The sequence below is a fragment of the Balaenoptera physalus genome, assembly GCF_965194825.1.
Source record: "Balaenoptera physalus genome assembly, chromosome: 8".
In the NCBI taxonomy this organism is placed as follows: domain Eukaryota; kingdom Metazoa; phylum Chordata; class Mammalia; order Artiodactyla; family Balaenopteridae; genus Balaenoptera; species Balaenoptera physalus.
The window spans coordinates 14,469,661-14,495,748 of record NC_138887.1 but is presented as its reverse complement, the minus strand read 5'-3'; the positions used below and the strand labels follow the sequence as shown (position 1 = coordinate 14,495,748).

Genomic DNA, 26,088 nt, shown 5'->3' with positions numbered 1-26,088 from the left:
CTGGATCTGATTTACACCTGACAGGGTGGTTGCAGCAACGCCGGCCACCAGCAGGTGGAGACCAAGGGCTCTGTCTGTCTGCTCTGATGTTCGCTGACCTCAAAGGGACAAATAACTCAGCTTTAGCATGTCAGCAATTTACCTGATCCCTGTCACACACACAAAAAGGGATGGAGCAGGTGGAATATTGTTGATAAGAATGACGGCAGATATAAATCACCAAAATATTGAAAGTAACAATGCTAATAAAGACAAGGTGCTAAGGAAATGGCACTGACTACAGAGAGGAAAAGCCACTTTGAATGACCTACTTGGGAAAGGGAAGAAATGATCACTCCTCCATCCTTCTCTGAGTCCATTAGAAATGAATTCCTATTTCTCTAGCTGAAATTAACACTCTGATTTTACAGACCTTAAGAACATTATAGAAACAGAGAAGGACGTCGCCACCTGTACTCCCTTGTATCTTTCTGCCTCTGTCCAACATTCCTCTGAAAAATCAAGGATGCCCTGATCCTCACCTTATGTCTGGAATCTGTGCCATATTTTCTTCTTTTACCAAAATATTTCCAGTGCATATTTACTGACTGCAATAATAGAACAACATAAAAATACAATGGAAAATAGAATCCATTTGCTCAGATTAGGTGTTAGCTCTAGATAAATCAAGAACAGATTAAAAAGGCTTTCAGTGACAGAGTTATCCCTCTATGATTATTTTTCTGCATTCCAATCTGTTAGCTAATGTAGACTTAGACTCTAAATTTAGTCTTTTCTAGACTCTAGACACCTGCAACCACAATGACTAATGACTGTATTTTTTGTGTGTGTTTTTTTTAAAGGGAGACCAGAGTATTGAAACTACTGAAAGTATTTCAAGCCTTTGATATTCAACGTTATTAAAATTTTCTCTTCACTACACATTTTAAGAGAAACACCATTATCTTATCTTCTGCCAAAACTGTACTATCTATTCGCCAAATAGATCTATGGTGGAAAACATCTGATGCAAAAAGAGACTAAAAACAGTTCTCCCTACCCTCGGGTTGTTTACTGTATCCACAAGGTCCGTGAATCACATGCACCCTATTGCCAATTTGCACATTAATTACACAGAAATCACAGGGATCTGCAGGGGACCTTCTTTGAGAAGGTGAGCGGTTCTCACTTTATCACACTGTACAGATCTTACTGCCTTTTTATCTTCTGCCTCAACAGTCCCCTTGGTGGAAAGCAATATGGTCATGGCATGTATGGCAGAGTCCTTTCAAACACCTATGTGCCTTAGCGAGATTTCCTGCAAGTGGAATGAAATGAGTGCAATGCAACAATGGCCCCCATATCCTGCACAGCAGGGGAACACAGTGGGTGACAGAAACTAACCGGTCCCTCTGGGCGGATGGTGCCCTAGAAGCAGGTCAACAAGGGCTGAGACCCCAGATAAGAGCTGTGATTGGCTGCAGGAGAATTTGTAATCTGCGGGCTTTGTGTAATTTATTGATTTATTTTATTCATTCATTGTTTGTTTTCTTGGCAATATTAGCTCTGAACAATGCCTGAAAAGCAGCTTGCCAACTGTGTAACTGATCTGGATGAGGAAAAGTGAAGAGATGCCCCAGTATGAAATTCCTATAGGGTAAGCCATCTGAAAATAGGTATTTTTCTGCATAAAAAAATAATAGATACCATGGTTTTCAAAATAATAGTAAATAACTTATGGTACCATTTTGATATATTTATTTTTATTCATTTTCTGTGCATACAGGGACTTTATTTTAGAACACATGGATTGTGTTTCTTGGAAAAATTATATTAGTGGATATATAATACTTTGTTTTTTCTATTTAACAATTTATTTAACAGTTCTATAATTGGACACTAGCTGGTTTCTAGTTTGTGTGTGTGTTAATACAACATAGTTTCTTTTTAAAATTTTAGTATTTTTATTAAATGGCGGTCATTAGAGAAAATGTGAAAAACATGGGAGCATAAAGAAGAAAACAAAGTACCCATCATTTCATGACCAATGCTAACATTTTGATGTGTTTTCTCCCACACACCTTCTTGCTACGGGCACACGTGCTTGAACTGAACTGGGATCCTCCATCTACGGTGTCACCCTTGGTCCCAGCTAGTAGCAGAAACATCACCTAGGAGCTTGTTAGAAATGCAGGGTCTCAGGCCCCACCCCCAAACCTACTGAATTGGAATCTGCATCTTAATGAAGTCCAGGGAATTCCTGTATGTAGTAAAGGTAGCACTGCCTTTTGCACTCCGCATTACATTGTAAGCATTTCACAACCATCTGTCTTAAATCCCTCAAATGCATGTGTCAAAGGATGTGTTGGTGTGAGAGTGACAGTAGGTCCCAGGTGACCTGGATGCTTCAGAAAGATGTGCCCGCACTCATGGTGGGCTGGGCACCAGTGTCTTTATCTGGGGTGGGATGGATGGCACATATTTTTCTATGCCAGGCTCAGTTATTGTGCTTTTAGGACTTGTTCATGCCCTGGTATGTGGAAAATTCTCCAGAGCTTGGCTAATACTTTTACAGTACTATTCATGCTTTGACTCCCTTTGTATATTTAATTGTAAAGAGCATTACAATGAAAAACTACACTGATGACACTGAATCTGGTAAAATTTTGTGATTTATTTTTTTTCTGTTTCAGTCTTACAATCTTCAGTTATGTGCTCACCGGATGCATTTGATTTTCATTAAAATATTCCTGGGGTAAATGACACAAATGATAAGTAAAGAATGTAAGAAATATATATTTTTAATTTGGTTACACTTGCGTCAGAGAGTAGCCCTCTTCCTGACATTTGCTCTTGGCAGGAGGCACTTGGCTAAAAGATCACTGAATTCTAGGCTTTCCAATTTATCCCAAACATGGAGAATAATAATTCTGACCCACAGACAGGTTTCTGCTTGACAGTTTCAAAATATATATGCACATTCTGTAGCCTGTCGGGGAAACTGACATTTACTGTGGTTCTACAATTGTCCAGGCGCTATCCCAGGTGTTTTACATTTATTGCATATTATTCACCCAACAGCCCTATTAGATATAGTCCCGCTTTCTACACAAGTCAACTCATACTTAGTGACTTGCCCAGTCCGTAAACCAGGACTGGAACAGTCTAACTCTAAATTCTGTGTTTTTTTCACACCAAACGGCATCCAAGAAAACAACGCACCTCTAAATCAGAGTTCCACAGTGATCCTGAGACCCGGCACCTCCACAGACCCGCCACGTCCTACTGACGACTCCCAAGCGAGCAATGTTTGCTGAAGAATTCAAGCGTGTTCTTACAGCCAATGCATTCACTTACACTCTTGGATTTGCAGATTATAAATAAATTTTTTTTTGAGATTTGTAGATTATAAATAAAATTTTTAAGTTGAGATTTTTTTAAGTTGAGATTTGTAGATTATAAATAACATTTTTATTTGTAGACATGATGTATCCGGGCATCTAAGCAAACATGTCGTAAAATCCCTCTTACTTGGCACAAATTATATAATCGAGAGCTATCAAGAAGAGATTGGTTGAATAGAATTTCTCCCCATTATTTTTGTCAATAGTCCTGTAAATTCCGTTGTTTAGAAAGATATGTACAGAATGGGAAAGTGGAAAAGAAGAATCTATCTCCTGGTGTTATCCAGTGCACTGCAGAGTTACAACCGAAAACACTTAGAAACTGCGCACTTGGGCAGTCCTAGCTATGTTCCCAAGTTAGAGATTGATATGATTCCACAGCTGGAAGGACCGGAGGCTTCATCTAACCCAGAGTTCTCATTTTACAAGTGAGGAAATATGATGGAGTGGGAGTAGTCCTAGAGATGGAGCTGGAAACGTGGGTTTTAGTTCTGACTCTCCCACTAACAACCATTGGAGCTGGAGTGATCCCTGAGTCCCTCTGGGAAGTAATGAAGGGAGGTGAATCTCACAGTGTGAATCCTGGCTCCAGGCCATCCTGGCCTTTTCCTGGCCAGCCCTTGTTCTGGATCCAACTTGAGCTCTTGACTTGTCTGCAGATCCAAGCATTTGTCTGAAAACACAAGATTCTCTTCAGGATGCATTTTAAAGAGAAGCTTAAGAGGCAGCTAGAGAAGAGAAGGTTCCTATACGAAGACACAGTCTGGTGGGCGGTACTCCTCCTCACATCAACTACACTTAAAACACGGCAGGTCATGATTCTCCTTCAGCAAGACTGTAGCGTGAGCTCTCCCACGGAACACCATGCCTCCAATGCTGTTCCCTTCAAAGGCTGCCCCTGGTATTACAAACTGCATTTGATAATCTATACGTTTCCTTTCTAATAAAGGGATTTAGTGGGTTTTTCTCCCCCTGACCTTCAGCTCAATCATCTTTTTCAATCTACTCTCCTAGTATCGCCTGCGGTCCCATCATAAGCCTTTAGCAGCCTGGTCCCAGCGCAACTCGGCTGCCGGCAGCAGGGTTGCCATGGCAACATCTGTCCAATTTAGCTCCATACTTCCTTTAAAAATTAAGATCTCCTGCTGAAATGCCAAAGTTAAGGAATTTTGGGGTTAATTTGGCCTTTAAGGTCATAGCAGAATATCCAATAATGATACACATTAAATTATTAAAGTTTTAATTAGAGATTCATTTGCAAAGTGTATGGGAGAAATGCGCAGGAAAGGTGGATTTATCTTTACAAGCAAAGGTAAATATTGTGCGTTGCACACTCTCAGAGATTGGGACGTGAGCAAGTATTAGTTTCAGAAGCAGCCACAAAACACAGCTGCAATGGCGGTTGCAAAGAACTTGTTAAAGAGGCTCTTTAGAAAATGCCTTTACTGCACGATAAACATTTCAGCCCGCCTGGCTATGGCATCTTTGAGCATTTGCTGCTGCTGTGCAAACTGCCTTCTAGCGAGTGGGCTCAGGCTGGGGTTAGCAGAAGGCAGAGGCAGGGCTGCCAGACACACCCAGAGACTAAACCAAAACATGGAGATCTGCAAATCACCGAAATGTCATCATGCTCTGCTGGCAACTCCCAACCCTGACCCTGCCAAGAACCACAGGCATGTCCCTGGGCAACCTGTGACTCAGCCAGATGGCAGTTGGAGGTCTGAATCTTGAGGAAAGGTAGGCAGCTGACTGTCACATGTGGAAGACCCAACTGCCTACGCTCTGATACGACAGCCTTTGACTAGTCCCTGGACTCGGTAAGTGAAACACTCCGTGCTGATCTGTCACCGCATTTGCCTAGCAAACAGAAGCTGGAAAATAAGACATGATTCAAGGGCGCTCTCATTACGAAGGATTTGGAAATCCTTAACTGTTTAATGGAGTAAGTTGTAGATTTTTGAGAGCAGGAAGAGAACATACTGTGTGTCAAACACAACTTGGAAAGGAGAGATGAGAAAACCGGTAGAGAATGGGAAAATGATTTCCCCAAGGCCACCTCACTGGTTAGCCATGGAGCCAAGAGTCTCCAGACTCTTGATTCAGGGATCTTTCCAATACATCCCCTTAGATCCCTGCTTTACAGCCAAAGTGGAGGATTAGGATACCCATTGTCTCTGAGAAGCTCAAGGTTGGGCTCTACAATCATTTCTATTTCTTTTTGACCCTTCAGCTCCACATTAGGAATATGCACCAAGTCGAAGCATTGGTTGGAGAAAGTCCTGGTGTCAGCGTGGAGGGATTTCAGCCCAGTTGTGACCCTGTTGGCTTTATATTGGTCTGTAAATGTACTTTTATAAAACCTGCTCTTTTGAAAAATATAGCATCTGGAGTAGTTATGAGATGAATACCTATGGACTAAAATGTCAGGATTTGCATTTCATGTCATCACTTTCTGGGTGTGTGATCTTGGTTTAAACCACATAAACTCTCTGTGTCTCACTTTCCTTAATCTGCAAAATGCGGTAATGATACCTAAAGAATGCTTCCTTCACAGGATTGCTGTGAGACAATGTTTGTCAAATATTAGCATACAATATGGTCCTGTTGACTACGCCTTAACTCGCTTGGTGTTTCAGTCATACTGCCTTTCACTGCAGGCCAAACACAGTAATTCTCAAAGGCAGCACTTGGGTTGGTTGAGACTCAATATTGGCAACATTGAGACTCAATTTGCCAGAGAAAAGGAAGGGATCTCTGATCCAAAATCAAGCACTTTTTCCTAATCACACTTATGGTTCCCGCTCATGTCCACTAATGAGGAGAGGTCCATGGAAAGGACCTTCTACCCTGGAGGTGCTGAGAGGATGAACAGAACAAGAAAGGGCAAGAACAGGTGCAGAACTATAAGACACACTGGTCTGGATGTTCAGTTCCATATTATCCATGGACCAAATAAACCTTGATGCTGGGACCCACAGAGCGAGAGACCTGAGCCCGTAGACACATCTCCAAGGCTCTGCCAAGTCGAAATCCTGTTTGGGGTAAGACTAGGATTGATGGGGGGGGTGGGGGTGGGTTTTATAAACAGTTGTCTTTTTAGCATTCCTGGCCATCAGCCCAATTGGGTCTGGTCTTACCCAACTGGGCTGGATGGCCAGGAATGGTATCAACGTGGGCTTATGCAATGAGCTCAGTAAATACTGAGAGAATAAGAGAGTTTTTATCCTGAAGTTAATTACAACCAAAGCCACGTTAAAAACAGCAAGTTCAAGCACTAGATTTAGTCTGTGCCAAAAAGTATACACCAAGCCGGACACAAAAGATCACATATTGTATGATTCTATGTATATGAAATATCCAAGGCAGATAAATCCATAGAGACAGAAAGCAGATTGGCAGTTCCCAGGGGCTGGAGGAGGGGACCATGGGTATGGGGTTTTAACCTGGGGAGATGAAAATGTTTCGGAACGAGATAGAGGTGGTGGTTCTACATTAGGAGTGTACAAAAGCCACCGAATTTTTCACTTTAAATCGATTAATTTCATGTTATGTGAATTGCACCTCAATAAGAAAAAAAAAGCACATGCCAAAAGTAACACCTGAAAAATCACTAGGCACCCATCATCGACAAATTGCTCCTTGAAAGTGGAAGAACAATCTGAAACCTCACGATCATGTTCACATGAAATTATAACACTGAAGAAATAATAACATTCCACAATCCTCACATGGGTCTGTGCAAGAAGGGGCTTTGGAATATGAGACCCCAGAAAGCAGGGAAGATGGTTTGTGTGTGCTGCTTAACAGCTGGCAGGTGGTTAGTGAATACTTACTATCAGCCACATATGCGAACAACCACGGCCCCATTTTCCAGAGATGGAAACTGACAAGCCCAGGTCAACCTGCTCTGTGAGGTGTGAGGTGTGGAGAGTTGTCTACCACCTTGTTACCTTCATCTTAGCCCTGGCTAACTCCATCTCTTCCCCGTGATGTGCTGCAGTGGCAGAGAGAAAGGTCTTGGCCCGGCCACTTGGGTCAACTGTGAATACATCTCTGGAGCTCATCTGCCTGTGTGCTCCTTCTATCACCCCCTGAAGGAGGCTGCATGCCTCTGAATGCCCACATCTTCCTGGCAGTGAAGGTTGGAATATTCCCTATCAATGGACCCAATATGAAGGTCCCTAGAAGAGAAAAAGTCTTCTCAGAAAAGGCAAAGAATTTTGATGGGATGCAGCTTCTTTAGGAACCAAGAGGAAATTTGCACTGATGGGGACCTAAACAAGATCAAGTCCCTTAATATCAACGTGCAACAAAAGGAAAAGGGGTGCTGTCATCTTCCACATCTGTGGCCAGCTCCTTCCCAGAGTACAGCTTTCACCTACATCTGCTTATCTTGGAGGAAACCACGTATCATGAAGATGATGACAGTAATGATATTATCCAACTCTCACTGCTGGAGGAACATCTACGTGCCAGATGCTAAACTAGGGACATGGATTATTTCCAAGCCCTTGCCAGAAACTTTGAAGGTAATTATCATTAATCCCATTTTACTACATTTGTGGCAACTGGGGCTCAGATGTCACAAGGCCACTGTGCAGCATAGTGAGAAAGGTGGCCCTGCTTTTGATCACAATAAGCAGCTTCCTTTTCCTAAATATAAAAATTCAATTATCTGAATGGAAACTGAAAGAAAGAAAATGACCATGTAATATCGGTATTTTAATAGCTTTGGCTGTAGTCTCTTTCAGGATCAGTAGATCATAGTGTCAGTCAGTCAACAAATCAATGACTCAGAATTTACTGGGCATGTATCATTCACCCAGTTCTGTGCTGGGTGCCATGGAACACACAAGTAACAGCTATTTGTTTGGCCTGCAGCGCACTGAGAATGTAATTAGCTGCTAATGGGAATGCAGTCAAACTCAGAGAAAATAACCATTCCTATGATTTTTTTTCTGAGAAAGGTAAAAATGGTACACTTATCTCCAAGACATGCATATCTGTCTGTCTGTCTATCTATCGCCATATATATCCATATCCATATATAATTATATACATTATAATTTAAAGCATGCTGCAGAGTGAGCACTTTGCGTTTGGACATAATTCTATGATAATGAAGGGCAGACAAGGAATTGCTGGCTTCCCCTGTTCCTCAGTGTCTTCCTCTGACAGATCCGAGCTCACATCTAGAGGCACAGTGGAAGCCTGAGCTCCCATGTTCACGCTGCACAAGGAGAAAACTCAAATGCTGTTGCCCACACACACGCCCATCACAGAAGGATGCCCGGACCACTGTGTAATGTCTGCCTCACCCAGAGCCAGTCTGTGTGAACCAGGACGGCAGGAGCCGTATCTACTGCCTGCATCACCGTATCCCCCAGACCCAGAACAGAGCCTGACATCTAGAGAGGACTCAGCTATATCTACCAGCTGAATGAAGGAGGAAACTAGCACATGCATTCTACACACACAGACAGAAATATTCCTGGACAGATTAAGTTCACAGACCATAGCGTATATCTCTATCTATGTATCTATCTATCATGTATCTGTTTACCTATCTACCTACCTAGCTATCATCTATCAATCGTCTATCTGTTTACCTATTATCTATCATCTATCTATCTAATCTATCTATATCTATCTGTTTACCTATCAGTTATCTATCATCTACCTATCTATCATCATCTATCATCTGTCTGTTTACCTATCAGCTATCATCTATGTATCTATGTATCTATCTATCTATCATCAATCTATCTATAGTTGTTGGTTTAAATTGGTCCTGACAAGTCAACTTAGGTTTGGTGAAATGTTCAAAAAACGAAACACAACAAAACCAAAAGTAGTTCCTCAAATAATGGGTCAGTGTTTCACCTTTCAGGATTCTAAAATTATTCTAAAAATTCTAAAATTCTAAAAATATCTACCTCGATCTTTCCCCCATTTATTTGTTTTGGAAACAATGTTAACCCTAAATTTAATTACACTGCATTATTTCTTTAAAAATAATACGGACAAAAGACATTGGTCCACTTCACATCATTGGAGCAAAATATAGGAGCAGACAGAAATTTAGAGAAAGTTAGAAGGGATTCTCTGCAAGAAAATAAATGTAGGTAAAGATCATCTTTATCTGTTTTTGAACCTAATTCTCTGATATATTTCTAAACAAATATTGATTTTTTTTTCCTAAAGAAAATTTACAGTACTTATATAACATGGAAACGTCTGGAGAAGAGGCAGCAAGTGTTGGTTTTTAAAATGTATCTTGCAGATATACTGGTAAAATTTGGTGCTGTAGGGAAAAACTAAAAACAGTATTAGCTAGGTGGGGAATGAGACAACAAACAAAAATGTAATAATTAAACTTTTCTTAGGAGCCCGAGGTTTCTTTGTGAACCGCTGCTCAAATTTCCTGTTTTTGAAATTACATTTGCCTCTTTTTTTTTTTTTTTAACAAAACCACCACAAATTTCACCTCATACGAAATGCATTCTGTCAAGACTGGAAATAATAACCGTGTGGTGACATTTCGGCAGCAAATATGATGACCTCAAAAGGTCACGTCAACCCCATCGTGACTGATGACAGCTACAGCCAGCCTGCTAATTAATGCTAGCGACACGGTGTGGATTTTCATCTCTTTACAACTAAATATCACACATCTAGCAACAGAAGAGAGCTTTCTTTAGAAAAAATAACCCTAATATTATCTCAATTATGACCAGAAAAAAGAAGCTATAAACCTACGTTAAGAGAACAAAAACACATTTTCTCTGAGATTATTTTCTTAAGTAGAAGGGCGGACTTGGGGGGAGCACTGACTTTATCCAAGTGTGTCCATTTTAAAACATTAAAAGTAGCCACTTTTGATGAGTATTAGGCAAATCAAACTGCTGTAAGCTGCCCTCGCTTACTATTATTTTTTAGTCCATTTGAGGGTGGAGAAATCAACTGCTTGAACTTTTTCTTCTTAGACAGGATGACTCACATGGTCAGCTCAGGACCTGCTGTTCTTAATCACCTCTGCATCTCAGCAGGTGCCTGAATCCTTCATAAGATTCTCCAAACTGCCTTGCATTTCACAAGGAGTCTAAATTTTCTATTCTCTAAAGTTCACATAATCTTTAGGAGACAAGCATTTTCACAATGAAGAATTTTCCAGGGACTTCCCTGGTGGTCCAGTGGTTAAGAATCTGCCTTCCAATGCAGGGGATGCGAGTTTGATCCCTGGTCAGGGACCTAAGATCCCACATGCGGCGGGGCAGCTACTGAGCCTGTGTGCTCTGAACCCCACGCACCACAACTAGAGAGAAGCCCACGTGCCGCAACGAAGATCCCACATGCCACAACTAAGACCCGACGCAGCCAAATGAATATTTTTTTTTTTTTAAAGAATTCTTCCAAACATCTTCTTACCCAACATGAGGGAAGCCTGTTCTAGTAATGGTTGATGCTTATACCGTACAGTTTGCTAAATATTTTTAACACCACCCTTGATTTAAAAGATTATAAATCTTTATATATGTAGTAGGTACGACACAATAGGTACTTGATAATTGGTAGCTTTTCAGATTCTTCACTGGAAAACCAATGAACTTAGACTTTGAGAAAACAAAACCTACTTATATAAGTTTGTTAAAGTAAGGATGGGTATGAGAGGTTATGTGGTCATGGCCATTGGAGGATCAATATTCGAGCCTGTATTTAACACATGAGCTTGTCTATTTCCCATCTCCACCCTACTGTCAAACCCAGAATACCCTTGCTCAAAACCATGGGCATTAATGTCATTAAGCCTTACACTGAATAGTCTGGGGCACTGAATCAACTGGGTTTAAAAACACTGGTATACACTACTATATATAAAATAGATAACTGCTATATAGCATAGGTAACTCTACTCAATACTCTGTAATGACCTATATGGGAACAGAATCTAAAAAAGAGTGGATACATGTGTATGTATAACTGATTCACTTTGCTGTACAGCAGAAAGTAACACAACATTGTAAATCAACTATACTCCAATAAAAATTAATTTTAAAAAAAGTACTGGTAAAGATGGAGTCTGTGCTGCTATTCAAAATAGAAATTTGATAACAACTTTTCAGAACTGAAGCCACTTCTAGATCAATATCTGAACCTAATCAATATCTTTCTAACTCCCCAGCATGGTCCATATTCTTTTTAAAATCAATTTTCTTCTTAATTATAACAGTATTCGAAGATTCAATTGTCTCTTTCCCTTCCTTTGTTATTTAAATCATCCTAAGTTGGGTGGAGAGATCTGACACCAAATGAAAATGCTCCATCTGCACTGAGTTACTAAGATCACCGGTGAATCTGGGAATGAGAGTTAAGAGGAAAAATCCCGGACACTGGAGCACGAAGCCTCAGCACTTCCCAGTCTACAATCTGTGCAAACAGCCTTTTTAGGAGGCACTCAATCTAGCAGAACACAGTCTTGTTTTCCTTACAAAGCTTGGTCCAACTGTGTACCTTTACATGGAAAATACGATCATTTTTCTTGAGTAATTCTCAATTTGTATTTTGCATCACTATCTTGCCCTATTATTTATTTTTTCTACTCTATTAATAAATAATAAATTTGACAGATGACCTACCCTTTTCCCAGTAAAACAACCTAGGGCACCGACAGCAAAAATATAGCTTTTATTTCTCTAGTTATCTCACCTAGGCAATGTTATTTTGGGAATAGGGAGATTGGTCTCCCTCTTTGTACAGATTCTGGGAAGGTTGTAGGGTACCTTGATTGAAATTCTTGGGAGATATTTTAACTGCATTTCATAAATAAACTATTGTTCACTCTCCCTGGGAAACTTTGGTAAACTTCCCTGGTAAATTTTCCTTGGTATCATTCTACACTTTCACATGTGTTAACTTATCCAATTCAATACGGTGCATATAGAGCCCATCCCAGTTTTCGATGTGGTGTGGTGTGTAGCTGAAAGGAGCAGGTTAGAGAAGGGTTCCAGGCAGACAAATGAGTCTCCACTCTTGCACAAAATACATCCCCAAGCTCTCTTGTGCTGTAACAGCCAGCACCAGACTTGACTTTGAGCAAATGGTTGTTCCCACAGAAGTCTTTATAGATTTAAGGATTTCTAATATAGGATTTCAGTCCCTCCTGGGGCCTTCACCAACCTACAAAACTAATACGGTAAGAAATCATCGTGTAGACACAACCAACAAGGTGATTACCCTTCTGTGTATCATCTGCAGGTTAGTCCCTAATGGAAGGCCCATCTCCAGCCATCACAGGTGGGGCAGAGCATTAACAAGTCTGGTTATTTGTGAGTTCTTACAACCTATTGACCATGAATGGGCGAGTATCAGAAAGAATCAAGGCACCCTGTTTTGAGACCCAAGCCTGTGGCTACATGACAGCGTAAGAGCAGGTCTCTGGATATCTTCCTTAAAAAAAAAACAGTAAGAGCATGCAGTTTCCCTGTCAAAGGAATAAAGGCCATTTGAACCTGGGGAGCCATGACAGATACGGAGGTGATGTGGTCCAAGGGAAGCATGAATGAGAAGGGAGAAATGGGATGATGAGATGAGCACAGCTAATGGCAGGGGAGGCGGGGGGAGGGTGGAAGGGAGGTGGCGCTCACCGCTGCCCCCTCCACTGGCTCCTCAGCCTGGGTGTCAAGTCCAAGGTCCAGCCCAGCAGCAGGTGGTACGGCAGCGGGGGGCTCCTCTGCTTTCGGCTCTGTGGGCGGAGCCTGTTCAGGTTCAGCCTTTGATGGTTTGAGGATTAGAGGAAAAAGATTCAACAAGTGAATAGATAACATGACGGAATACTGGACAATTACGATTTTCTTCGTCATCCTACAGGCAATTCGCTTCATGAAATCTGTGCTGGAAAAAAACCTCACATTAGGCATGATGGGTCTTTACACAACTGAAAAGTCTAGGAATAAACTCTTATTAAGCTTCACATTACCATCACCAAGCACTGTTATATCCGTTGAAGTTGGGCAAAAAGACTTACCATTTTGGCTACTCATTTTACTTACTTTCAACATTTTGAGTATTCACTTCCTTAGGACATCTATAAGAGATCCTGAAACGGTACTTTCCGCTACTGAGCAGAGAGAGGAGAGATCCTAGGAGCTCCCACCTTTGGAAATTGGAAGGAGTAGGAAAGAGCTCACGGAAACACAGTTCTGGGACCTCCCCACTCTGTTGATATGCAATGCAACCAAAAACTTGAGGGGCCATCCCAATACTCAGATCAAAATGCATTAACGTGCATGGAAAGGTCACTATGAAGTTACTGCGCAACTGCCCCGGCTGGGAGGAGCAGATCCAACCACCACAGTCGTAGATACTTTGCTGCCTGACATTTTGTTCGTTCCCTTATTCCACTTTTCCCTCCAACAAAATCCTTAGCCATCAGTTGTTTTTTTTTTCATGTAATAAACTAATTCTTTAGGGAACCACAGGCAGTATTCTCTGTGGTACCAATTAGACTATTCTACTTGTGTGGATAAGAGTGAGGTCTTTTCTTCCCACTGTGACCTCTACCCACAGACACCCTCCTGATTCCAATTATATGCTGAATCAAGCCTCTGGCATCTCTTACCTCCAGGCTTTTTGAGTTTTAAAATTAGCAGGATTAAATGACAACAGGCTATGAAAAACAGCACAGCCAATGCGTGTTACCATGGCTACTGAGATTGTTTCCTCTCTTTTGATTTATAGATTAATGTAAGCACACTATTTAGCATGACTGTTTCACTAAATGGATGGCCACTGTAGGGCACTTTAAGATCCTTTTCTATTAGGGCATTTAAACCATAAGAAAGTTTAAAAGCGTTTTCCTAGAGGAGCACAGAGTCTCCAATAAATACTTCCTTTGGAGGAATCCGTAACTTCCGTCAGACATTCGCCATAAGCAATCAAAGGCCATCTCTAGTTCTCCCATATGTCCACTGAAGCTGGTGCACATGACAAGCTGCGTGGGGAAGTGATGGAGAAGTGATGCTGCGATTATAGAAAATAAATAATGATAGCCTGCTGTTGGATAAATACGCAAAATATTTGTCTTGTGCCCTCCACCAAATCCTCCACTGTGACACATGCCAAGGTCACACCACCCTTGTCTTGAAAGGGCTTAATAAAATGAAAGGACACTTAGGGAGATAAACGTACAGAGGTTTGATATTTTTATGGGCTTTTATAACCTTTAAAGGGTGATCTGACACAAGTTTTAAGAAAGAATGAGATAAAATTCACTCTAATCTACTCTCAGGAGTCCTTTATGGGGAAAGATTTCACTTGTATTGTTCGAAAGGAATTATCTTCATAATGGACTGAGTTTTCCTAGCAGCAAAGAGCTACTGTAAGCTCTCAGAGTATGATCTAACCATTTTGGAGGTCGAGGTGATTTGCTATGAGAGAATGGTATCAGATGACCTACACAACAAGGATAGGAAGGGTAATTTGACGAAGAGCAAGAAACCCATAGGCAGATGGCTGTCGCCCTGTGAGCTGAGTCTGCAATGGAGGATGAGGGGTCGAGAGAAGTTTCAAAACGTGTATCAAATAAATATATCTGTGCACATTAAGAAAAAACCCAAAACACCAAACACAGAGGTAACTTAAAATGAAAACATATTTGCATCAGAGACTGGGTTTCTTGGAAGTCCGAGGAAATTCTGAAGTTTTACATATGGCGAGAATAACTAGGGTGATTTCATGAATAAGTCCAATGGCGTCTCCTTGCTGAGGTCAGATAATGACTCAATGGAAGCAAAGTATGAAGGCGAGGAGAGACGGGTTATGTCCTATGAGTCACAACATGTTTCTCTATTTATAATATCACACCGAATATTATAATATAGCATTACACACTTAACAACTTAAATTCTAGGGGGACAAATAGAACTCACTGAATGATGAGTAAGGCTGAAGCATGACAGCATGCTTGTACATAAAATCAGCTACTCAACTTTGGAAATAGAAACCACTTTCCTAATCCTTCTAAGACAATGTAAAATTGCAAATGTTTTGTCAAGATGGAAAGAAAAACAAAGGTAAATTGTGAACAACATCTTGTAGAAAGATCTCAAAGTAGTCCTGTAGGAATTGTGCCCTGTTTCAACCACTTTTTTTTCTATAAGAAGCCTCCCTTGACAAACGTTGCAAATGGGTTGGTACCATGCCATATCCATCTGGGAGCACCAGTAAGGACTTGCTATTGTTTGCTGGAGTAGAGACCATTATACATTCAGAGGAGAGGTATACTCTATATTTATTACTGACAGCAGGATGCCACCATGGTTTAACTCTGAGACTCAGAAATGGAATTCTTGTTTTAGAACAAAACGAGTAGTGTAACTTTGGTGCACATTTTCCGGCATCCTCTGTGATAAGCTAGAAAGAAGGTCAATGCAGAGGAAGAAGAGATGGGTTTGGAGAGTTAAGAAGAGATGGGTTGGGAGAGTTGGGAGTTAAGGGTCTAGTCACATTCCAATATGGCGACTACCTTATGATCCTGCTTCTCCAAACTGGGGAGAGCTAATTTAGTGAGAACTTCAAAGGGACATGGAGGCAACCCTCAGCCCAGGGCAGGGTTTGCAGATTCAAAAGGGTTTAAACTTGTACACAAGGGATATCCCGTGGGGCCATAAGATGCAGACTGGGGAGATGTGCAGTTGACTACCAACTGCAACCTCCACCTCGCTCAGACCAGTCAATGAACCCATGTTGGGACACTGCCTTGCTCCCGGGAAGATCCCATATAATCACAGCTCAGTGGGAGAGGGTCACTGTGATTCCTAGTTCCCCACAGGGCAACACCAGCAGCATCTGCAATGCTGGGAATGACGAAGCTAAGTTCCCCAATGGGAAGAAGGTGCAAGAAGTCTGCTTCAGAGAACACATATAAAGAGAAGGGGAGGGCAGGCAATGGAAGCCCCTAGAACCAGCTGTAGGGGGTAGGGAGATGTTCAGAGAAACTTAAAAACCACTGGATTCTATGCCAGGAATTTGCAACAGTAATAGGTGTGAATTTAATGATGACCCATTGCCTTTTCATTTATACCAGGGTCCCTCCATTTTTCTTAACCCATTCCCAACTGATAATTAAAAATCTCATCCTCCAGCACCAGTATAACCTTTGCTCCATCAGCACCCAGACTGAAAACCACCAATGACCATGAAATGGAGGTCTCTCTGGCTCCATTATTAACACCAATATAATCTGAATTTTAAACATTTAAATCTTTATTTGCAGGCCTCACAGGCTCCAACTTTTATCTGGTTACCCAAAAGACAAAAATACAACAATCTCCGGACAAGGTGCTAGAGAAGCACTTGCCTTTGAAAAATATCGAATTAACCTTGAAGACAAACTTCCCAGAGCAGAAAGCCTTACTTAGAAGTGAAATCATCTGAAAGGAAAAATTCCTTCTCCTTAAATCCAATTCTAGGTTTCCAAAATGAAAGCCAGAAGCTGGGATAATCCTATGCCATTCCCATGGGAAAACCAGTGTGCTACAAATAACCATGAATTAATCGTCAAAGAGCCCAAATCCTCTGTAGTGTAGCACTGGGAAGCTCTCAGTGATGTCACTCAAGGTCTCTTCATTCAACTTTACAAGTAAGCTGCTGCTAAAAACGTTTCCCACGATAACTGAGTTTGTAAGAATCTCCTCTAACCCCCAGAGTAACCCTTCTGCCCCCTCCTCACTCCCCAGCTAAGCTTTTCTCTCATCTCATTTGACAGCAAAGTAGGAATCCTACCTCTACTGTGCATTACTTCCTTCTACAACTCACAAAATGAAGGGAGGACATGAGAAATGAGGTAGCTTCAGGTTCAAGGAAAAGCAAGGATCTACTTTCAAGCATGAATGCTCGAGGCAATTTCATTGTCAGTCCCGTAGCATAGGGTACAGTCACTCAGAAACACCCACGTACAGGTTCGTTTCCTGGTCCAGGAAGATCCCACATGCCAGGGAGCAACTAAGCCCGTGTGCCACAACTACTGAGCCTGCGCTGTAGAGCCCGCGAGCCACAACTACTGAGCCCGCGTGCCTAGAGCCCGTGCTCCGCAACAAGAGAAGCCACCGCAGTGAGAAGCCCACGCACTGCAATGAAGAGTAGCACCCGCTCACCGCAACTAGAGAAAGCTCACGCGCAGCAACAAAGACCCAACGCAGCCAGATAAATAAATAAATTTATTTTTTAAAAAATTAAAAAAAAAAAAAAAAAGAAACACCCATGTCCTTGATGGAAAGACTGTGTTCCACTGAAGCCTGTAACTAAGAGACTGATTTTTGCTGGGATCACTGTGCCTTTATAAATAGAAGCAACCACATTCAAAGTCACACTGAGATTTTTCAGAAGCTCTCCTTCTCATTTTCTAGAAAAGAGGGGGCTACAGAAACCACACTCTGGATTTCAAGCTCTCAAAAACCTACAAAGATCAACCTTGGATCATTTGGTGGTAACTAACAACATCCCCAAAACACAAACCAAAATCATCTTACCAAGTTACAGATCATATTCTGGTCTGTCTGCATTGTGAATAATGTAGTGTCCTGTGGCTGAAAATTGGGAATAAAGTAGAATATTCAAAATTATTAGGGTTTCAGTTAATTTGCCAAAAAAGCAACAACAAAGGCATCATTTAAATTTGCTCGCATGAATTGTGTCAATAAATACATTATAAAGATTTCTTAGTCTCTTTTTATTTTAAATCAGAAAAGCAAAACATGCAGAGATAATTTTTTGACAGTAGTTATTCTAAATAGAAACCTAAGCTAGCAGAATTCAACGATCCGATGAGAGACATTATGTAAAGGGCAGTGTCTTCAGAGGCATCTTTGGTCTGCAGCTTCTCCTCTGGACATCAACATCGAGTTAGAATTTAATGGATCTAAGCCACAAATTTAAACGTTTTAAAATGTTGGAACCTTAATCTTACTATATCACTGAAGTGTGACTTCTATGAGTTAATTATGAGCCATAACTTAAAAACTGTATACAATATATTCATTCAGGATATGAATCCTAGAAAAATCAAGGTGGAGGAAATCTCAGGGAACAGTGATCTCTAGGAGAATCTTCATCAGGTAGCCAGGCTTATACCCTCCAGGAGACTGAAAGAATCTTTCCTGGGTAATCTGACCAAAAAAATCCCTAAAGAATTAAACATCAATGGTTCCCTTCCAGAAAAGATGAGTCAGTGACATTTGGTTAAAGATGGTGGATTGAACACAGGAAATTACCTCTGTTACCTCCAGAATCCAAACTAAATAACAATAAGAAAATTAATTTTTAAAGGCATAAACCCATAAGGATAAGAAGAATGGGAACAAAAACAACATCAACAAAATTCTGAAACTGAAAAGCAAATGAATGAACAGTAGGTAACTTGGGGAACCAAAAACATCTGTACCCTAAGTTGATGTAAGAAATGCCAAAAAGCAAGCCAATTTATTACTCATAAATCCCAATGGATCAAGAATTAGAAAGATGGGGACCACAGGAAATGGAAGTTAGGATGCTGCTAAAGACAGAGGAACTGGCTGGAAGTCTATTAAAAGGTACTTAGAGCTGGAGATACTCTCATCTACCTGAAAACCAAGCAGTACCCTTTCCACACCCGACTTGAAATTATTTTCAGAGGCTGAAACAGAGGGTCTCTGGACTGGCGGACACACAGGCATGTTAGGGAAGCAGCAGGATTAAATGAACATTTACATAATAAATATTTGGACATGGGCTCCTCCTCCCCCAACTTCTTCCCCATTCAACTCCCATTACACTGGCAGTGAGGCTTGTACGCCTGCACCCCTGCACCATACCTAGACAGGAGACCAAAAGAGTCTTCCCAGGGAAATATGACCAGCTCAAGAAAAAAAAAAAAAGCCTAAAGAATCTGACACAAGGAATTCCTCAACAGGAAAGATAATCCTACAACCGAATCCTACAACAATACCTATAGTCAATGAGCTCTACCTACTTGTACAAGTCTCTCAGCTTTTCAGTGACCCCCTCTTATTAAATACAAGGAGACAGCCAAGATCAACAAACATTTAAGAGAAGTTTCAAATATTAAAGGGAGACCGAATAGGTTTAAAAAAGTGGAACAAAGACTTTACAGGTGGGAAAAGACCTTTGAAAATTATTATTATTAATACCCTTGGAGATATAATGGAAGATGCTGTATTCATGACACAAGAAGAGGATGCTATTAAAAACCAAATATTCAGTAAATGAAAAGAGCTCTTGGAAATTAAAAAAATACATAGAAGTGAAAAATCTGTTGGAAGAGTTGGAAAGCAGAAAAAGAGAAAAGGGAAAAGCAAAGAAAAAGAAATAATTAGAAGACAAGCTCAAGAAGCCAGCATATGAAAAAGAGAAGGGTTACAGAATGAGAAAGCCAAAGAAAGCAAAAGAAATCATCAGTAAGAAAAATTCCCCCAAACTGAAAGACACAGTCTTTAGATTAAAAGGGCCTAGTAAAATGTATGAAAATAGACTCAGATCCCAGTACATCATTGTAAAATCCTAGAAACACTGGGGTATAAAGAAGATTACACAGACTTCCAGAAAGAGAAAAAGGTGGGAGGGGTACATGAGGGGGCAGAGAGAGAGAGAGAGAGGGTTTCTTACAAAAGATCAAGAATCAAAATGACAATTTCTCAGTGGCAAGGCTAGGAGGTAGAATCGAGTGGAACAATGGCTCCAAAATTCTAAAGGAAAACGGTTTACAACTTGTAATATAATATCCAAACTAACAATCCATTATGTACATGGGAACAAAATTATTTTCAAACAGAGAAGGTCACAAATGCATGCTTCTTGTGCACACCTTTCTCAGCAAGCTACTGGAGGATGTGCTCTACCCAAATGAGGAATTTAACCCCAAATGAGGACAATCTGTGTCCTGTAAAGAGTGGATGGACAGAAGACAGGCGAGGCAATCCCCACGGTAGACGTGATGGGAGACCCTGTGATAACAGCCGTAGCAGCAAGTCGTAGCCATGGAATCCCCAGGTCAGACTGGAGCCATCCAGAAGGACAGTTTCAACCTTCAGGAGGATGAAACTTAAAGAATGTTTAATGTTTTAAACAAAACGAGAGGAGATTTCTATAACCACAGAGTATGGAGTTGAATTAGTAATAAGTACCTAGAACACTAAGCAAACAAACCAACAAGCTCACAAACAAGACCCTACAATTATTTCCTCAAAGGAAAACAAAACGTTGGCATAAAAGGAAATGTAAACTTCATGACTTGAGCGCTAAGAGCATCTATAGCATCGTGATAATACCACCACTGATTGGCTGGCTGGCTATGACATCACTGGAAGGGCAGGAAGCAGAGACAGATGTGAACTGGGACCACAGCAGGTTGAAAGCGCTTTAAGTCCTCATCTTCCAGAGAGATGAGTCCACAGCTAATGCTTTAGAAATCAAGAAGGAGCATTAGAAGAAAGTCATGCACACATATGGAGGTGAAATCAGAAAACCTGCTACAAGGTGTGAAAGTATTTTCCTCTAAGAAGCAGGAAATCAGGGGGTGTAAGATGGTCTGAAGTTTTTTAATTTAAAAAAAAACCTTATAAAATGTTGTTACTCTTTAAACGATGTGCATTTATAAGTGATAAATATAAACTTAAAAAATGAGAAATGAATTCTCATGACCCGATCTTTCAAAGGAGTTCTCTCCTATGGAAGAGAGAAGTTATCATCTCTCTCTGTGTTTGTGTGTTGTTTGTATTTGGGTGTAGGTGTGTGAGTGAGTGGGTTTTCTCTTTTTATAGGTAACATGGGGGAAAGTAGTCAAACTTTTAAATGGAGAAATTCTGAATGTTAAAATTCAAAATTGTTCATGTCTAATATTCTGAGACAAAGCACTCATCACAGACAAGCAGATATTTGAAGTCTCCCTTGAAGAGGTCTTCAGAACTTATTCCATGAACTTGACAGCCATGTGGCCTGCCTTTCACATGGGTTACACCGTCCATCTGTTGGGACATATACAGTGAATGGGACAGTCCACTGTGCGGCCCGTCTTATTGCCCAGAGCCAACCTACAGTTTCTGATCTTCCAATGGCTCCTTTCTGAAGAACCACTGAAGAAATAAGGTTCCGCGTAGTATGGCTCTTATATAAATCTTTAGAAGGAGGCTCCTAAAAATCTCTTATATTGTCTAAAGACCCATCTCACTAGTTCAAAACAATCCTATCTCCTCTTTTCCAACAGCTGAACCTAGGAGATCTCTCAGATAAAGACAACTTCTAATTTCTAGTGGAGGAATCATCAGAATTCCATGGTACAGCTAATAATATTAACAATAGCTAACTAGAGTCAAGGAGCACTTAGTGTGTGCTAGGCTGCTGGGCTAAATCTCTACGTTCACATTTCATTTAATCTTCACAACAACCCTGCAACATTGCTCCTATTACTGTCTCCATTACTGAATTCACAAGAAGTGGGCTCAAATTTTATGGTGACATACTTAAACATTATGCTATCCCAGCAAGCAGAGGTCCATATTTTTAAGATTTGCATCATTCTCAACAGATGAATTATGCCAGCAAATTGAAATCTTACCTGGGTGAATCCATTAAATGAACCTCCAGAAGGCTAAACAGAAATGGGAATCAGAGTATGTTATTTTTTTCATTACTTTTGTAGGATTGGTAAATGTCTATTAGACAAGTGGGAAAGTAAGGACCACCACAAATTTTAAAATAATACAAAAGGCTGCTGTGCATGAAAATGCTTGGAAATGGAAAAGGCCATACTGTATTATTTTAAATAGGCTGACAAAAAAAAAGAATAACATTATTTTTACAATTATTGCTGGTATGTGGCTCAGGGCTAACCAAAGCCCACTTTCTCAATAATGAGAACATGATTCCAGACAAGAGCCATGAGTGGTTAAATAGCTCGTTTTATTAGCCATCTATAGAATCTGGAAGCATTTCCAGTATTTCTCTAAATACATCATTTTGATGAACAGCTATTATGAGATTTTATAGTTTCAGTGGGCCTGGGTAGAAACATTTCATGTGTTTTTACTGGGGTGGAACCACTTTAGGAACAGTAAATCTGTCTGTTTTATATATATTTTAGTGCTCGAACAATAAAAATGAAAGTAGAAAGAATAAATACAGTAAATAGGATGGTAAAGTAGACACTCATTAGTTTCCAACACCATCATTCTGCTTTTTGTGTTGTTGTTCTGGGGGTTTTGTGTGTGTGAGTGGTTTTTTGTCTGTTTGTTTTGTCAACCTATTTTGTGTTTGGTTTGCACAGATTTCAAGAGGTACATGACAATCTGTCAAGGAGATGAAGCAGATCTTGGAGAAGATAGTGATGGATGATGAAGTCGGTGAGAAACATTAGGAAAAACAGAACCTACAGAAGTCTTTGGCTAGTCTATACTACAGACTGGGGTAAGTACCTCTTCTTTATCAGCCTCTATTTCTTGGTACAAGAATCCATATCTCTGGTTAGCAATTTCATCTTCAGACAAATCTGAGTTGTTGGTGTCACTGTCTTGGGGACTAGTGGAACTCTCGGTGCTAACATTCTGGGAGGTTCCCACAACCAATGGTCTAGCTATCTCTTGACTCTGTTCCCCACAGCTAGCAATGGCTTGTTCCCCACATACATCTGCTAGTAAGTCCACCTCCAGCCCTTTCTTGCTACCAACTGTGTCTAAATGTTCCCGGCAATCATCTAAGCCTCCCGTATCTCTGATAGACCAGTGGTTAATAGAATCAAGACAACTGGCAAATCCACTTGCTTGGCCATCTGGTATACCAGAGAATTCCAATATATCCGTATTATTCACTGCTGAATCCAAGCTTGGCTGCCAGATTTGACCTGGATCTGTTCCCCAAGAGTCTGGTTTTGCAATTCTTGGCAAGTTAACGGTATGGCTACAGTTCCCAGTCACTGTACTTTCAGGTTCCTCTATTAATGAATCTTCAGCCTTACACAAACCCCAATCTCTTCTGTTTGCATTAGTTCCCAGAGCATAATTAAGATCTGTCCTAGACTGACCTGCTGCTTCATGTTTTATCGCTAAAACAACAGACTGATTTCCATCTCTGTTACTTCCAGGCGCATGTAACACAGCCTCACACTGCGTCTCTTCAGCATCTGCACAGCCCTGTGCTGAGTGATACATTATATCATGGTTAGGAGGGTTGATTAAATTTTTCTTTATGTCTTTTCCAGCTAAATCCCATCCCTCTGGGCGGGCATCTTCAGGATTAGATACAGAGTCAGTCTGGAGAGGCAGACTCAAAATATCTGTGTGATTGGCAGGGTTAGCTCCAGATCCCTCTATAATTTCACAATTATTTATTACTACTTGAATCCCTTCATCTAGCCCTTGGTCTCTGTCACTCAACTCATCTGCTCTGTCTACACTTTCCATGTCTTTTTCTAATATGTCAGTTTTCTCAAGACACTTTTCATTGGTCTTTACACTTTCCTTATACCCAGCACTTAGATCTTTCCTAGTTTCCTCTTCATTGTTTTTTAAGGTCTCCTGGTCTTGCTCTCCTGCTGTCTTAAAAAGATCTACTACTCTGTTTCCTGTACATGCTCTCTCTTCAAATTCCTCTGTCCCTTCTAGGGCCTTGACACCAATAGCTCCAGCCTCTACCTTTTCATATGTCTCCACACCTGGCCAGACAGAATCTTCTATCTTCTGTTTTCCTTCTTCTTCTTCTGACTTTTTAACATCTTCTTGACTTTCTTTGACCAGGCCACCAGTTTCCATGGCTGGTATCTCTGAGTCAGGTAAATCGCAAGGATGCTCCGTCTCCAAACAAGCAGCCCCAGGCATGGGCTTTGGGGGCATCTGTTCTCCACGTGGAGGGGCTGGCCCCAGGACATGCTCACCCTGCCCAGCTACAGTGTGCCAGTCAGCAGCAGGAAGTATTCCATTGGAAAATCCCAGTTCCTGCTCTGCTTCGGAGAGACATGCAGAGTCTTCCTGCGACCCACCCTGGGTAATTTCCTGGCTGACACTGTCTGTACTAGCATCAGGGCCCCAAATAATTGCACCTAAATCAATTTGAGATCTTTGAATTTCTTCGGTCAACCCACTGTCTGGAGGTTCCTCCATGATCAGGTTACACAGGGAAAGACTTTTTGAAGAATCAGTCTTTAGAGTGTGCAGAAAAGCAAAGAAAAAAGAAAAAAACACAAGATGAAATAGATCATGGTAAGATTTGATGAAAAACACAAAGCTCTTCAGTAGGGTAGCACCAGTTACACAAAGCTAGAAAGTATTTAAATTAAATGGCTTAAGGCTAAATCTGTGACTAACAATGCCATGAGAAAAAAAGATGCTCATTCTAGATAATATACCACATATACAATGCATATTAAATACCAAAAAAATCCAGAATTTTCTGGATATTTACCTACCGGTTGTACCAAATCAGTGCTTGTCTATATGAGTGAAAAAAAAAAATAACAAGAAATAAGCATAAGCATAATCATAAGGCAAGAGAAGAAAATTCCCTAGCACATTAAAATCCCAGGCTGTCCAAAGTCAACATACTGCTGAAGACTTTGGCTTTTATTGGTTTGATATTAAGTTTTGCAACTTGTTTTATAATAGGAATGAGTTTTGTTCCACGATTGCTAAGACTACACAATTGAAACATGAAAAATGCCTCTGTCATTTACTAATATCAACAAGGAAGTTTTACGGCTATTACATGATTTTTGCTTTAGCAGACTCTGAAATGAAAAGTTTCCAATAAAGAAGCAACCCTGAGGACACCAGAACAAGATCAAGCATTAGCAGCCACAGAATCACACAGCATCATGTGCTCTGATACAGTGTCAGAATAAAATCTCTCCCAAACTCATCCTGCCCTTGGTTCTGCCTTTGAGGTGGTGTTTGGATGGAAGATGATCTGATGTACTAACCACTCTGCCCGCCTGGAGGATTTTTCTCTTGTTCTCCCCTCAACCTAGAAGACTTGTCTGCACACAAAGAAATAATACTGAGGAGCTAAGAAGATCAAGAAATGTCAGCTATTATGCCCAGGGAGCTTCCGTCTTACAATCTTGTCATCATTACCATTCCTAGCAGGTCTGTCCTCTGAATTAGTCAGCGCTCCTTCTAGATGGTACTTTTATCCTCTCTATACCCTTCCCAGCTAGGGAAGGGAAGGTGTGTAATAACTCCAACTAAAGATATGAAATATTGGAATAACCAAAATTAGCGTTGTCCTCTTAATCTTTAAAAAAAATTAACACAAAGTTGAGGCTAGAATTTTCCAGTGTTCTGAATGTCAATCCATGTATCCATTTTTGCGCATATCCAAGTAAAACCAGCTCCCTAGAAAAGATGTTTTCGTTCAACATTTTTTAGCTCTTCTCTTGAGAGCTTTCCACGATGCTTTAAGCTCCTGTGGAAGGGAAGGGGATAGTCATCGTTCTGTTTTAAGGGAAGAAAGTAGCAATGTCACCTCAAAACACCAGGTTCATGAATAGTTAAATCTACCCAACTTTCCTGTTCCTGTCTCACTAAAAAAGAAGAAAATGTGAACTCAAGTTGATTTCTTAAGACCACGTGACCAAGGGCTTCTCTAAGAAAGGGTAGACAACGGCCCTACCCCAAGGGATGTAAGGCTCTATGTGGGTGCAGTCATTTTCTTAATTTCACAGATG

At 40.7% G+C, this 26,088-nt stretch overlaps 1 protein-coding gene across 7 annotated transcripts in view; it reads right to left on the bottom strand.

Annotated features, from left to right (window-relative positions):
• The window catches only part of AMPH (amphiphysin), a 178,015-nt gene that overhangs the window by 12,289 nt on the left and 139,638 nt on the right, over positions 1-26,088 (bottom strand). Inside the window, exons 14-17 of one of the 7 annotated variants that reach the window (XM_082473482.1) lie at positions 24,832-24,855; positions 21,991-22,023; positions 17,912-17,968; positions 13,028-13,153 (exon numbers count right to left, since the gene is read on the bottom strand). The exons of 1 other annotated variant lie outside the window; for it this stretch is intronic. In XM_082473482.1, coding sequence (XP_082329608.1) covers positions 13,028-13,153; positions 17,912-17,968; positions 21,991-22,023; positions 24,832-24,855 — 240 coding nt within the window. Of the gene's footprint in view, positions 1-13,027; positions 13,154-17,911; positions 17,969-21,990; positions 22,024-22,846; positions 24,751-24,831; positions 24,856-26,088 lie in introns of those variants that run through there. 5 more of the 7 variants (XM_082473480.1, XM_082473483.1, XM_082473481.1 and 2 more) reach the window with 5 other exon arrangements.